Below are 14,849 nucleotides of genomic sequence, written 5' to 3' on the forward strand. Positions count from 1 at the left end.
GAACTTCGCAGACTGCAACTCCCAGCCAGCTGGGGTCAATGGGCAGGGATGATGGGAACTGTAGCCCCGTCTGGAGAGTGCCAGCTTGGGGGAGGCTGGCTTAGAATTACTATCCCTACACTCTTGAGGGAGCTGAGGGGTAGTGGCTTATGATGCCAAGCCCCATTGAGTTCAATAGGACTTACTCCCAAGTATAGGATTGCAGCCATACTTGCTGCTGCTGTTGTGAATGGTTGCTGTGCCTTTTTTTGGGGGGGGGGCATAATTTAAATTTTATGTAGTTTGCTATGTTGTTGTTCAGTCATTAAGTCGTGTCTGACTCTTTGTGACCACATGGACTATAGCACGCCAGGCCTTCCTGTCCTCTGCTCTCTCCCGGAGTGTGCTCAATTCATATAGACTGTATTTATTTGTATTTCATTGCCATCTAACTCCACTGTTCGCATCCCTTTTCCCTATCTCCATGGAACCAATTGAGGATAATAGCCCACAAAACTTATGCCATAATGAATTCATTAGTCTTTAAGATGCCACAAGACTCTTTGTTGATTTTGCTGCAACAGCCTAATACAGCTACCCTTTTGAAAGTTTCCACAACCCTATAAATGTTAACAGTTCAGTTAGTATTTCCGGTTGGAGGTAGAGCTGACACTGAGAGTGGTTTATAACAACACTGCACTGCTTTCCTCTTGAGAGTGATGAAGTGGAATCAGTGTTTTGAAGGTGGTTTATTTAGGGTTTCTGTAAAAGGCCCATGCATCATATGTAAGCATTCATGAGAACCTTTGTTCTGGACCAGTTCAGTGTCTAGAGATGAGAAAAAATGGAGTGGAACTGAATCAGGATAAGACAGAGCTGCCCTGGTAGGAACAGCCACAGCTAGAACCTTAGAAGAATATGGGATGCAGTGTGGGCTGCAGCAAGGGGGAATCGGGAAATGTTGGGGATCTTTTTGCACAAACGGTCCTTTAGTTCTAGCTAGCATCTGTCTGAATAAGTATGTGGAGTGTTTTCATAATAAATGGGCAATATTTGGACAAAGGGATGAAAGAATTTTCATCTTGATGTAGATAGAGCATCAGTGCAAATTATATTTTGATATGTATCATGGCAGCTTCAATGATTACGTAGGCCAGAAAGCAGTTACTTAAGGCAACTTCATCAAACAATAAACACATTTCCATACAATACTGTACAGAACATTGTATATGAAATGGTTACTTGGTGCCTATTTATTATTTATAAATTCTGGTGACTTAAAATTAGAGACATGTGATCAAGATCTCCTTTTGCATATTTAGGACACAGAACCAACATGCATGGAGAACAGGAAACTGGGGGTGAAGTGGAGGAGGAATACTGAAAAGGAAAGATTAGCTAGCACAGGAAATTCCTCCGCCTTCACCTCTGCTCACCACACTGACACCTCTCCCCTTTACTAGTGATCCACGTGCCTGACGAATGAGGAAGAAGGCATTTCCCACCACCCCATCACTCTTGGCTTCCCATACTTTGCAGCCTCCCCATTTGTGTGGGATGTAGTAACAGTCTGGATCATGCCTGTAATTTGTTTCATTGCTGCAGTGCTATGCACACCTTACCTGGAAGTAAGCCTTACTGAACTCGTCGTGCCTGGAATTGTGCTGTAAGCCTGATGTCCAAGAAAACTGGGAACCGAAGGTGGAAATAGTATTAAATATGGGTGAAAGTGGAATTTATAGAGGTGCTTTTCTAATATTTTGGCTATGTCAGAGTGCCAAAGCAGACATGGTGTGGAAGATCTATGACGTGATCTCCTAACTTAAAAAACCAACAGCTTTAATATAGCTTTAGGGAGCTCTGATTTTGATAAGAGCAGTGATGGTAGGGGAGGAAGACCTTTCAGCCTTCGTGTGCCCTAATGTTTCATAGAAAAAACTATGTTGATGCACAGCATGAGAAGGATTTTGACAGCCCTATCCATATTTCAACAGGTACAGTCCTTCAGATCTGAAGCCAAAGACGTTTTTCTACAGCCAAAGCATCAATCCAGAACAAAAACACCCATATGAAACTTATTTATACACACACAAACATGCACACACATTGTGCTTACTCTATTGCATTTGTAGAAAAGTTTATACAGTCTTAGAAAAATACTACTACTACTTCTGAGTTTAATCATCCTCATCTTCATCCTCTTCCTCTTCCATCTCTTCCATCTCTTCCGCTGCCAATGCCTCCTCTTGTGCAGCCTTGAGCGCAAGCTCTTCTTCCACAGTTGGATCCACAGTTTCTGTGATTTCTGGTCCACTGGCATACTCATTCTGCACCAGCGGTGGTAATGAAGGGCTAAAATTATCTGGACTATATTTGTGACCCCAGCCAATGTAAATATTATCAAATCTCCTAAAGGAAAAAGTGAAAGATCAGAACATTAATTGAAAGGGAAAGAATCCAGTTATCTTGCTCTTTTTCAAGGCCTGAGGCTGGATATGCATGATGTGTGCATGATCTATGCATGATGTGTGGCTGCTTCCAAGAGCTGAACTGTGAGGTTTCCTTTTCCCCCCCTGAACCCCCAAAGGTTAAGTCCCCTTGAGTTCAATGGGGTTACTCCCAGGAAACAGGATATAAGATTGCCACACACACATCTGCGAGTGGTCAAGGGAGGAGGTGATCAGAGACCAGAGTGACAAAGGAATAAAGAATTATATTCCAGTTTTATTATGTGAGGAGCAGGGGTGACTGCACGTTTCCCCAATCAGAGGAGTAGCACAGGATCCTCTTCTCACCTTTTGGGTCTACTAGAAGTGCTACAACTCAGTGAAGCCATAAGCTATGCCGTGCAGGGCCACCCAAGACGGACAGGTCATGGCAGAGAGTTCTGACAAAATGTGGTCCACTGGAGAAGGAAATGGCAACCCACTCCAGTATTCTTGCCAAGAAAACCCCATGGAAGGTATCACAAGGCTAAAAGAGATGACGCCGGAAGATGAGCCCCTCAGGTCGGAAGGTGTCCAATATGCTACTGGGGAAGAGCAGAGGGTATTTCCAAGTAGCGCCAGAAAGAGTGAAGCGGCTGGGCCAAACCCGAAAGGACACTCAGCTGTGGATGTGTCTGGCGGTGAAAAGAAAATCCGATGCTGTAAAGAACAATATTGTTTAGGAACCTGGAATGTCAGATCAATGAATCAAGGTAAGCTGGAGGTGGTCAAACATGAGATGGCAAGATTGAACATCGACATCTTGGGAATCAGCAAACTAAAATGGACAGGCATGGGCGAATTTAATTCAGGTGACCATCATATCTACTATTGTGGGCAAGAATCCCTTAGAAGAAATGGAGTAGCACTCATAGTCAACAAAAGGGTGGGAAAAGCAGTACTGGGGTACAATCTTAAAAATGATAGAATGATCTCAGTACGAATCCAAGGCAAACCATTCAACATCACAGTAATTCAAGTCTATGCCCCAACCACTGAGGCCGAAGAAGCTGAGGTTGATCGGTTCTATGAAGACCTACAACACCTTCTAGAACTAACACCAAAAAAAGATGTCCTCTTTATCATAGGGGATTGGAATGCTAAAGTAGGAAGTCAAGAAATCACCGGGATAACAGGCAGGCATGGCCTTGGTGTACAAAATGAAGCAGGACAAAAGCTAATAAGAGTTTTGCCAAGAGAACATGCTGATCATAGCAAACACTCTTTTCCAACAGCACAAGAGGCGACTCTACACATGTACGTCACCAGATGGTCAATATCGAAATCAGATTGATTATGTCCTTTGCAGCCAAAGATGGAGAAGCTCCATACAGTCAGTAAAAACAAGACCTGGAGCTGACTGTGGCTCAGATCATGAGCTGCTTCTTGCAAAATTTCGGCTTAAATTGAAGAATGTAGGGAAAACCACTAAACCGTTCAGGTATGACCTAAATCATATCCCTGATGAATATACAGTGGAGGTGAGGAATAGATTTCAGGGATTAGACCTGATAGACAGAGTGCCTGAGGAACTATGGACAGAGGTCCGTAACATTGTTCAGGAGGCAGCAACGAAATCCGTCCCAAAGAAAAAGAAATGCAAGAAAGCCAAGTGGCTGTCTGATGAGGCTTTACAAGTAGCTGAGGAAAGAAGGGAAGCGAAAAGCAAGGGAGAAAGGGGAAGATATAGCCAACTGAATGCAGAGTTCCAGAGAATAGCAAGGAGAGACAAGAAGGCCTTCTTAAATGAACAATGCAAAGAAATCGAGGAAAACAACAGAATGGGAAAGACTAGAGATCTCTTCAAGAAAATCGGAGACCTCAAGGGAACGTTTTGTGCTAAGACAGGCATGATAAAGGACAAAGAAGGCAGGGACCTAACAGAAGCAGATGAGATTAAGAAGAGGTGGCAAGAATACACAGAAGAACTATACAGGAAAGATCTGAATGTCCCTGATAGCCATGATAGTGCGGTCACTGAACTTGAGCCGGACATCCTAGAGAGTGAAGTCAAGTGGGCCTTAGGAAGCATTAGTAACAACAAAGCTAGCGGAGATGACAGTATTCCAGCCGAGCTATTTAAAATCCTAAAAGATGATGCTGTTAAAGTGCTGCATTCAATGTGCCAACAAATCTGGAACACTCAACAGTGGCCACAAGACTGGAAAAGGTCAGTTTACATTCCAATTCCAAAGAAGGGCAACGCCAAAGAGTGTTCAAACTACCGCACAATTGCGCTCATTTCACATGCCAGCAAGGTGATGCTCAAAATCCTACAAGCTAGGCTTCAGCAGTATGCGAACCGAGAACTACCGGAAGTACAAGCTGGGTTTCGAAGAGGCAGAGGAACTAGAGATCAAATCGCCAACATTTGCTGCATCATGGAGAAAGCAAGAGAATTCCAGAAAAATGACTATTTCTGCTTCATTGACTATGCTAAAGCCTTTGATTGTGTGGATCACAACAAACTGTGGCAAATTCTTAAAGTGATGGGAGTACCAGACCACCTTACCTGTCTCCTGAGAAACCTGTACGAGGGTCAAGAAGCAACAGTCAGAACCAGACATGGAACAACCGATTGGTTCAAAATTGGGAAAGGAGTACGACAAGGCTGCATATTGTCACCCTGCTTATTTAACTTATATGCAGAGTACATCATGAGAAATGCCGGGTTGGATGAATCAGAGGTCGGAATTAAGATTGCCGGGAGAATTATCAATAACCTCCGATATGCAGGCGATACCACCCTAATGGCAGAAAGCGAAGAGGATCTCAAGAGCCTCTTGTTGAGGGTGAAAGAGGAGAGTGCAAAAGCTGGTTTGAAACTCAAGATTAAAAAAACTAAGATCATGTCATCTGGCCCCATCACTTCCTGGCATATAGAAGGGGAAGAAATGGAAGCCGTGACAGATTTTACTTTCTTGGGCTCCAAGATCACCGCAGACGGTGACTGTAGCCATGAAATTAAAAGACGCTTGCTCCTTGGGAGGAAAGCTATGGCAAACCTAGACAGCATAGTAAGAAGCAGAGACATCACCTTGCCGACAAAGGTCCGTCTAATCAAAGCTATGGTTTTCCCAGTAGTAATATATGGCTGTGAGAGCTGGACTATAAGGAAGGCTGAGCGCCGAAGAATTGATGCTTTTGAACTGTGGTGCTGGAGAAGACTCTTACGAGTCCCCTGGACTGCAAGGAGGTCAAATCAGTCCATCCTAAAGGAAATCAACCCTGACTGCTCATTGGAAGGACAGATAATGAAGCTGAAGCTCCAATATTTTGGCCACCTAATGCGAAGAGAAAACTCCCTGGAAAAGACCCTGATGCTGGGAAAGACTGAAGGCAAAAGGAGAAGGGGACGGCAGAGGATGAGATGGCTAGATAGCATCACGGATGCAATGAATATGAACTTGAGCACGCTCCGGGAGAGAACGCAGGACAGGAAGGCCTGGCGTGCTATGGTCCATGGGGTCACGAAGAGTCGGACACGACTGAACGACTGAACAACAACAACAACAACAAGAAGTGCTACAGAAGCGTTAATGAAAAAGGGAGATGGTTTTAGCTAGCTCTGGCAGACTTGATACATCAACAGGCTTCCTGTTTTGTAGATTTGGAAATCCTGGGAAAGACCTATGTTACTCCAAGTGGCCTATGGATGTCAGCGTCCTGGTCAATGATGCTTGCTGCTTTAGAGAAGTAGGCACCGAAGGGCAGCTAGCTCAGTGTCACAGAGGCTGCTTTGGTTTATTACATTGATTTCACACTTAAGAAAAACTATGTTCCTCCTCAGCATATACAACATTGCAAACAATAAATAAATCATATATTGAGAGTTTATTATGTAGTCATTTCATTTGGCAGATCTCCAAATGTGTACATGTAATTCAGCCTGGGTTTACCTGTTGCCATTTCTGGGTGTTACACGCAGCATCTAGGACCACCCTTGCCCCTGGGCAACACTTTTGCTGCTGCCCAGCACGGCTGATATGTGCTGCTGCTAATTATTGGCAGAGAAAGAGTTTATATTGCATTACATCAATGTATGTCACATGAACCTGCTTGAGCCAAAAAGTCATTGTTTGTACACTCAATGACTCTATATGTGTTTCCTCAGGAGTAAGCCCCACTGCTGACTTGACTTCAAGGGCATTTACTCCCTGGAAAATGTGCACAGGATTAATATCTTTTTGGGGTCTCTGCAAATGAATATGAAAGCCAAACTGCTTTTAACAATTACTTTGGAAAACCCCCCAGAAGGGATTTTATAACAAAGCAACAACAAATGAGGAAGAAAACTTGTTCTCTGTTACCTACCTTCCAAACTGTTGGTACTCCCCTCTGGAGCACCCTCCCCATTGCTAAGACTGGAAGCTGACTTGCCTCATTAGGGCAAGAATTTATAAGGCAATTATATTCTACGGCAAAAGATTGATGTATTTCAAGGAAAGTAACATAGCAAAACTGTGCTTTAACGAACAACTTGTAAAGGGTAGATGGGCTTGTAATTGGTTAGCATTGTCATACTCTTGTTTAGAGGATGCTCAGACTCTTCTGGTTCATAAGGATAAACTTTTTATTAGAGATAGAAGTTTTGAGATAGATTTTTATGAAAATGTATTCACCAGCAAATGTCAAGCCCTCCCCCCATGGTTCACCTATCTTAAGAGAGAACAATACTTATCACAGTACTTTCAAGAGCTGACCTTTTTTGCTCTTAGAAAGGGCTTTACTGCCCTCCTGTTCCAAACAATGCCGACAGCATACCTAGAGGGGAAGTATAAAGGGACCCCTCTGGTACAGTGGACATGTATCTGTGGCGTGGGGGAGGTGGAAGATGTGGTGCATTACTTGTTACATTGCATTACTTGTTACGTTGCATTACTTGTTATGTTTTTCCTTGTATAAAGATATTAGGGATCGTTTCTTGGAAGATCTTCCTAGGGCAAGAGCAGGGTGGCCTACTGCTGATATTATCTGTGATTTGTTGGTGGATTATAACAAAGCGATTACAATTAAGGTTGCAACTTTTGCTGTAGCAGCCCCCCAAATCCGCCAACATTGTTTAAAGAAGCTAGTGTAGACTGTCGAGGGGACCACCTGCTATAATGTCCTGCTAGTATTGTCACTGGAGTCTATATTGTGTTACCATAGCCTTCCTTTTCAATTCTGCTCCTTTGTATTATTTCCTCTTGTATGAATTTCTTTTAAATGAATTTGCCCTGTTCGAGTTTTTAATAAGAGTATAGGCAGTTATGTAGATATTTGTACTTTTGTGTTTGTAACGGCCTTTGTGCCATAGACAAACTTACACCTACCTTCCAACTGCAAAGGAATATGCCCCAGGCCACAAGTTGGCTTGAAGTACTGCAAGGGCATACTGAGGAATTAAGTTTGTTGATGTCTCAGCTGACCACGGAGGGATGTTCTGAATGTCTGTTTAAGAAACAAGCTGATTCATGGTTATCTGAGAAATATTTGGCTGACAAATATAAGACAGTTTGTCCATGTAAAACTTTTCTCTGAGGGCCAAAGTACACATTTGTTCTAAAAAGCAGGCTTAAACTGGCCACTATTATTTTGAAGAAAAAGCAACCACCTGTTCCCAATTGAGAGTGTGCTCCTGATCTGGACTGGGAACCTGTTCCAATTTCCTGCTGAAAAATCCCCCAACCCCACCCTGCCCCACATTACATCTGAACTGTCGACCTGTCTCAATCTGTCATGTTTTTGGAACTTCTGCTCAGCTATCTGAATGAGAGATTTGATTCTATGGCAAAATCTATAGCTCTTCATGAGATCTACAGTTCTACTCCTAGGTGTTATATGTATAACTTGCACCAAAACTGCATATCATATCAAAATGTTTTCATGCTTCCATTCTAACTCAATTGAATTCGATGGTTTTCTTAAGGCTATAAGATTCTCTTTGCTTTTCAATGATGTAGAAGCAACAGTAAAAAGGTAAGACCCCCCCAAATGGAAAAAAATAGTTTGAAACTTCTCTGACAACAGCTGAACAGAATATGGAGTAAGGGTTAACAAACACAAATTAAATGGATGAACTGGAAATTGTAGCCCTGAGAGGTGAAAAATATTCCTATTATTCCACCAGGAGCTTAACTATACTACTACAAATCAATATGATGAGTTGAGTCATTTTAGCAAAGCCGTGTAGTTACTGTACAACGCTATGCATGTCTACTCAGAAGTAAGCCCCAGTGAGTTCAATAACACTTATTTCCTGGTAACTGTGTATAAGATTGCAGCCTTAATGATCTACAATCCCAAGCAAGCACCTGTTTTCCCCACTGGCTAAAACCTCATGTTTCTGAAAATAGGATCAGTCGTGTTCTTCTCTAGTACCTGCATCTTCAGAGAGTGGTGTGAGAAGTGGGGGTCCTACTTCTTGTGACTCCTCTTGGTCATCAGGTTTCTCCTCTTCCTCATCCTCCTCTTCTTCCTCCTCTGATTTTTGAAAGGGATTAACCCAGGTACAGCGTCCCTACATCCAAGGGACCAAGGTTTACAAAGCAAGATTTGCTGAGAAATCAGTTGGGCAATATTCCTTTGCTAATGTGAAGCCATATTTGAGGAAATAAGAGAGACTGCATTTATTGAGACTGCATTTATCTAAACTGCAGACCTCATGGCTACATCTGGCCAGATTTTTGGACCTTGCTGTTTCTTTCCCCATCCTCTGCTTTTGTATCCTCTAGCCTGACAAAGAGTTCTGGAGCCTCCCCTGTTATGCCAGCTTCACTGGTCTGTTTCCACGCACAATTCAAAATGTTGGATGTGACCTTTAAAGCCCTAAATGGCTTGGGACTGGGCTACCTAAAAGGCCTCCTCCCATACGAGCCTGGATTTTAAGATCTTTGGGGTAGGCCCTTCTCTTGGTACCACCACCTACAGGTGTTTGGTGGCCATGTAAGAGAGGGCCTTCTCGGTGGCTTCTCCCAAGTTATGGAACTCCCGGCTGAGGGAGACTAGGTTGGCTCCCTTTCTGTTGTCCTTCTGCCAGTAGGTAAAGATGTTTCTATTCAAGCAGGACTTTGGCGGGATATCCGGGTTCTAGTCCCCACTTGGCCATGGAAGCTCACTGGGCGACTTTGGGCCAGTCACAGACTCTGAGCCCAACCCACCTCACAGGGTTGTTGTGAGGATAAAATGGAGGAGGAAGAGGATTATGTATGCCACCTTGGGTTCCTTAAGGAGGAAAAAAGGTGGGATATAAATGTAATAAATAAATAAATAAATAAATTTATTCTGAAAATTTTGTGTTTTATCTGAGTTTTTAATGTATTTGTTTTATTCTTGCTTTTAACCAAGATTTTATCTATATATTTTTAAAAGTTAGCCACCTTGAGTGCCATTTTCTTGCTGCAAAAGCAGGGTACAAATCAAATCAAAAATAAAATAAAATGCATACAACACTGATTTCACCCTGAGATGTTCATGGTACCACTGGGAGATCGACAAAGACTTCGCTAAGCATACCTGCATTAGAATATTCTGTACATGGTGCACCCAGTTGGAAAGAGACTCCACCATCTCTAGAATGGAAATGGGTTCAAAGTCAGGATTTTCTTCATAAGTCTCTCTTCCAGCTCCTCCCTCCTCCTCTTCATCTCCTTCTTCTTCTCCAAACTGATAAAACCCCAGAGGACTGATTTGGGTTGCTGCCGAAATGCGGGCAATCTGTGCCCGCAGGTAATTGGCCTCTGTACCCGGGAAAGGCGGGTAGCTCACAATGGCCGCATCTAGTCTTCCGATGAAGAACTTCTTGATTTTCCTGGCATTCACTATCTGAGCAGGGGTCACTGGGGGTAATTTCACCCAGGGTTTGCCTGGTTCACTGCAAACAAAATAAGTGAATTTATTGGTGCCACTCCGATTTTCTTCTTTTGGTATTGCTGGTGGCGGCTTGTAGTTGGGCTTTGGTGGTTCATCTTTTTCTTCGTCCTCATCTTCTTCGTCCTCCCGCATTTCGCTCCCTTCTTTTAGTCCCTCCTCGAGCATTTCTTCCTCCTCTGCCTCTTCCTCCTCTTCTCCCTCACGGAACTCTACTTCAGCTACAATATAGTTGGCTTCAATGCCGAGGATTTTCCCCCAGAAACGACAGGTCTGGATTGGATGTGTGGTGACCAGCTGCTTGAGGGCAAGGAATATGTGGTAGTACTCTTCCAAGCTCAAACCAATTCCAGTCTGTTCAAAATAGAAAGCTGTCTCCATTACATTGGGCAGAGGAGTGTCTGGCTGGGAGAAAATGCCTTAATTAGACAAATGTAATTATAAAAGAGCATTTCATGATAAATATAAATCTAGTCTTATTCACAGCTCAGTTCGATGCACTGAGTTTAATGGAATTTATTCCCAAGTAAGTATGCATAGGATTGCAGCCTTACTTGTCTGTAATGTTCACTAAACTAAATGGATCTGAAAAATAAATATCATAGAATCATAGAATAGTGGGGTTGGAAGGGGCCTATAAGACCATCGAGTCCAACCCCTCATAGAAGAGTAGTATGTTTAAGGCTATGGGAGTTTAATAATTGAGTTCAACTGAACATAAACTATTTATTTCTCTGAAGCTCCTTTGGTTAGGTATACCCACACCAATGTTACTTTTAGAAAAAGAAGATGTATGGATTCAGGAGTTTTGTGTGCCTGTAAGTATGTCAGACTGAGTTAGAAATCAGTGGTAAGGAAGGGTGAGGAAAACAGAAGACAATGGAAGGAAGGAAGGAAGGAAGGAAGGAAGGAAGGAAGGAAGGAAGGAAGGAAGGGGCAAAGTCCCTAAATGATGCTAAAAAAAATGTACTTAGCTATATAATGTGTTCAGTGTGTTTTGGCATAATACCTCCTTCAGCAGCAAAGTGGTCTTTTTTATTCTACATATTGTAGCAGTTCGCTTAAAGCAGCTTTCACCAACCTTCTCTAAGCCTTCCTCAACCTGCTCAGATATGTTCAGCAACAACTCCCATCATCCCAATGGCCATGCTGGCAAAAAGGGGATACCAGATAAGTTCATGGTTTCTACATAGTCAGGGCTTTCCCAGGAATGCAGAGATATGTACGTTTATAAATTAAAAGTTTACGCTCGCCAAGATGGCATGATGAGCTTCCAGGACTTACAGTGACAGGGTTCAGACGATCAGCAGAGGAAAAAGAAGCCACTGCGGCGTTTTTCCCCCAACCCCCTCTTCCTGCATTTTACCTTTGCCACAGTGTGGGCTGCCATGTCATCTGAACTCAGTGAGGTGTGTGGTGAGGGTGGCTTCCAAACCTACAGTAAACCATGGGTTGTGGGATTGTTTGGAAGCTATACCCACTGCACACCTTGCTGGTTTTGGATGACACAGCAACCCATGCTGCAGTGAGGGTAATTAGGGAAATGGCAGGGAATAGAAGCCACTGTGGCTTCTTTTCCCCACTGATTGTCCAAAACCTGCCAGTATGTTGAGAGAGAGAGAGAGAGAGAGAGAGAGAGAGAGAGAGAGAGAGAAAGGAAGCTGGAGGGGGGAGAGGAGAGGGAACTGGTTTCCTCAAGCTCCTTATAGTGAGGGTGGGGAACTTCTGGCCCTCCAGATGTTGTTGGACTACAACTCCCACCTTCCCTGACCATTGCTGATGCTAGCTGGGGCTCATGGGAGCTGTAGTCCAACAACATATGGAGGGCCACAGGTTCCCCACCTCTGGCTTATAGTTTGATTTCTGAAAGGAGGTGGGGAGAGTAGGATTGGGCAGATGTGTGCCGTGGCAATGTGTTTTCCACCTTACAGGTGTTGCAATGACTCACCAATTCTTCTTCTAGTTCTTGATCTGTTCCCTCTCCACCACCCTTCTGGAACAGTGTCTTATACATTTCAGCCAGCTCAAATGTTGGATGTTTTTCATATTCATCCCGGAGAGTGTCTAATTTCTTCTGGAACCGAGCACACTTCACATCCTTACTGATGTTTTCAATTATATCAGCAGGGTTTTCAGGCCGCTCATCCAAAATCTTAGATAACATTTCAGCAAGATGGTCATACCTATGAAATTAGGGAAAGAGAGCCCCCTCCCCACAGGAGACAGGTTATTGGGTTGCTGCAGTATATTCTCAATGGAACTGGCTTCTCATAATCATATTTTTGAGTCATGAAAGCACAGTGGATTCTCAGTGATTGTGGGGGATCTAAGTGTTATCCCTTGAGGAAGCGCTGCTTGCTGTAGGAAAATCACAGTCCCAGTTCTCAAAACTCAGTATTATTTGATTACTTCGAATATGCATTTTCTCACCCCAGCTACTGTTTCAATTGACCTAGTTGGTGCTCTGTAGAATATGGTTGTGCTGTTGGATGGTGCCCATGACATTCAGCATTGACAAATGGCACATGTTTTGTCCCCTGCCCCCACATGCCAATTTACTAGTTTTAAAGGTTTTCAATTATTGCTATGTTTCTTTAAAAGCTCAGTGCTCCCTTCCTATACTATTGTGTGGGGTGTTTTTGTCATCATTAAAAATGAAGTTATGGGTATGAACAAAGTCCTGACATTTTGGGAACCTTTCTATTTTATTGGTTTCTTGTTCTTTGTGGCTTGCCCCCTTCCTATCCTGAAACACACTGTCTGCATTTTTTTAAAAGGTGAATGGCACAAATCTATGCATGTTTACTTGAAGTCAGTCCCACCGTGTTCAAAGGGGCTTACTCCTAGGTAAGAGTGCATAGGATTCCAGTCTGTAAGTTCTACCTGTTAACCAGCAAGTCCATCCCACCTGTGACAAGATGGTTCCCTTCCCACAATCCACTACATGCAACAAACTATATATCAATTTCTTCCCCTCGCAAGGCCATCCCGTGAAGACTAAAACATGATTTGGGCATGCTTTGACTGAGGTGCTTCCAGACTGACAGCTACTAGTACTACCCATCAAAAGACACAGTACCACTTTTCCATCTTTCCTTCCATTAATGGATTTTCTTTGGTAAGAAAAAAGATGGAAGAAGGGTTACAAATCGAAGAAGTCATTCCATGACTGAAGCAGGGTGACTGCACAATAAAAGCCTCATCTGGAAGCATCCTGCGAAGGCTATAAAAAGATATAGGATACTGGATTCTTGCACTGAGCAGGGGGTTGGACTCGATGGTCTTATAGGCCCCTTCCAACCCTAGTATTCTATGATTCTATACCCCATTCCACACAGTCCTTCAATTTTGGCAGAAACCACGCAAGTGCCACTTCCACTCGCCATCTTTCTTCTCTTCCCACTAGTTTTATTTCTACGCGTACTCACAAGCTCACACCAGTTTTGATGCTGGTTTTCAACAGGTAGGCTTTCGCATTCTTTATCGCCAACGCCCTGGGTCCCGGGTCTGGGATCTGATCTTCGTACAAGTTGAACCCCATCTGATAAAGGCCGTACCCAGGTTCGTGGGGTTGATACGGGCCGTGTCCCGCCGTTTCATATTGCAGAACTTGGCTGCTTCTGGATCCTGGGGCACGGAGGCTGCCTCTTGAACCCACAGCCGGCACTTGATCTGGCGGCCGGACCCCACCCCCGGCTTGGTCTTGAAAAAAGCTCCCCCTTCCCGTGGATGGCTGCCAAGAGACGCCGGGCACCCTCGAGTCCTGCGGGCCACCCCTCCCTTGGAAAAGGGCGCCTCGGGCCTGCTGGGGTTGATACAAGGCCCCTCTCCCCTCCGGCTGATCGTAGACGTTCAACTTGGGCTGCTCGGGCTGGTAGATGGCGCCACGGGATGGCTGGGCCTGGCCAGGCTGGCCTGGATAGGGGATGTAGCTGGGCGGCTCAGGGGCCAGGCCTCCTCCCCGGGGCTCATATTGGCCTGCGGGCGGCGCTGCCCCAGGATCCTGCCCACTGGGCGTGATCTGGCCGGGCTGCTCGGGGTCCCCCCCGCTCTCGGGCGCGGGCTGCTCTTCAGGGGGCTCTGCCATGGGGCCGGGCGGGCGCCTGTAGCCCTCCTTCGCCTCTCTCCTCCCAGCAGCAACGGCGGGCCCTCGCCGCTGCAGCGCCGTTGCTAAGGTAAACCGGAGCGCCGTTGCTGGGGGGAGCGGATTGGCTGCGACGCGCTGGGCTTCTGCCCAGGCGGGGGGGAGGCGACTGGGAGCGGAGCGGAGCCCCGCTGTTCCCCTGGCGCGGTGGGCCGTATGTAAAATAACCCCAGCAGGGGGACGTCCCTCTCTCGTCTCCAATATCTTCCCATCGCATCCTTATGGGGGAGGGGGAGGGGGTCCCCCCCTTTCTTCCCTTTCGAGCTCAGCAGGCAAAACTTCTCAGCTGTGGCACAGAGCAGGCCCGTAGGCAGCCTAAAGGTTGGGGGGGGGGGCGCCTCCAAAAAGCTGTGTGTGTGGGGGGGGGGCGTTCATCTGGTTTGCAGCCC

The 14,849-nt window shown here is 45.0% G+C and overlaps 1 protein-coding gene across 1 annotated transcript; it reads right to left on the bottom strand.

The window, feature by feature from the left end:
- Positions 1 to 719: 719 nt before the first annotated feature.
- On the bottom strand, positions 720 to 14,457 carry LOC146343769 (radial spoke head protein 6 homolog A-like). Its single transcript, XM_084860241.1, has 6 exons — positions 13,745 to 14,457; positions 12,265 to 12,499; positions 9,963 to 10,721; positions 8,829 to 8,967; positions 7,781 to 7,898; positions 720 to 2,388 (listed from the first exon to the last, which is right to left on the bottom strand). Exons 1-6 carry the CDS (start codon positions 14,401 to 14,403, stop codon positions 2,157 to 2,159), a joined length of 2,142 nt encoding a protein of 713 aa, XP_084716367.1. The 5' UTR covers positions 14,404 to 14,457; the 3' UTR covers positions 720 to 2,156.
- Between the last annotated feature and the right edge of the window lie 392 nt (positions 14,458 to 14,849).

The sequence above is a fragment of the Heloderma suspectum genome, chromosome 5 (assembly GCF_057233095.1).
Source record: "Heloderma suspectum isolate Gila_16-S chromosome 5, 16-S_ref, whole genome shotgun sequence".
In the NCBI taxonomy this organism is placed as follows: Eukaryota; Metazoa; Chordata; class Lepidosauria; order Squamata; family Helodermatidae; genus Heloderma; species Heloderma suspectum.

Excerpts from the sequence above, each read along its gene's own strand:
- LOC146343769 (XM_084860241.1), bottom strand. The coding sequence starts at position 14,403 with ATGGCAGAGCCCCCTGAAGAGCAGCCCGCGCCCGAGAGCGGGGGGGAC. Across the intron at positions 10,722-12,264 it reads AAGAACTAGAAGAAGAATTG|CCAGACACTCCTCTGCCCAA; the intron begins GTGAGTCATTGC and ends ATTTTCTCCCAG. Across the intron at positions 8,968-9,962 it reads TACAGAATATTCTAATGCAG|GGACGCTGTACCTGGGTTAA; the intron begins GTATGCTTAGCG and ends CCTTGGATGTAG.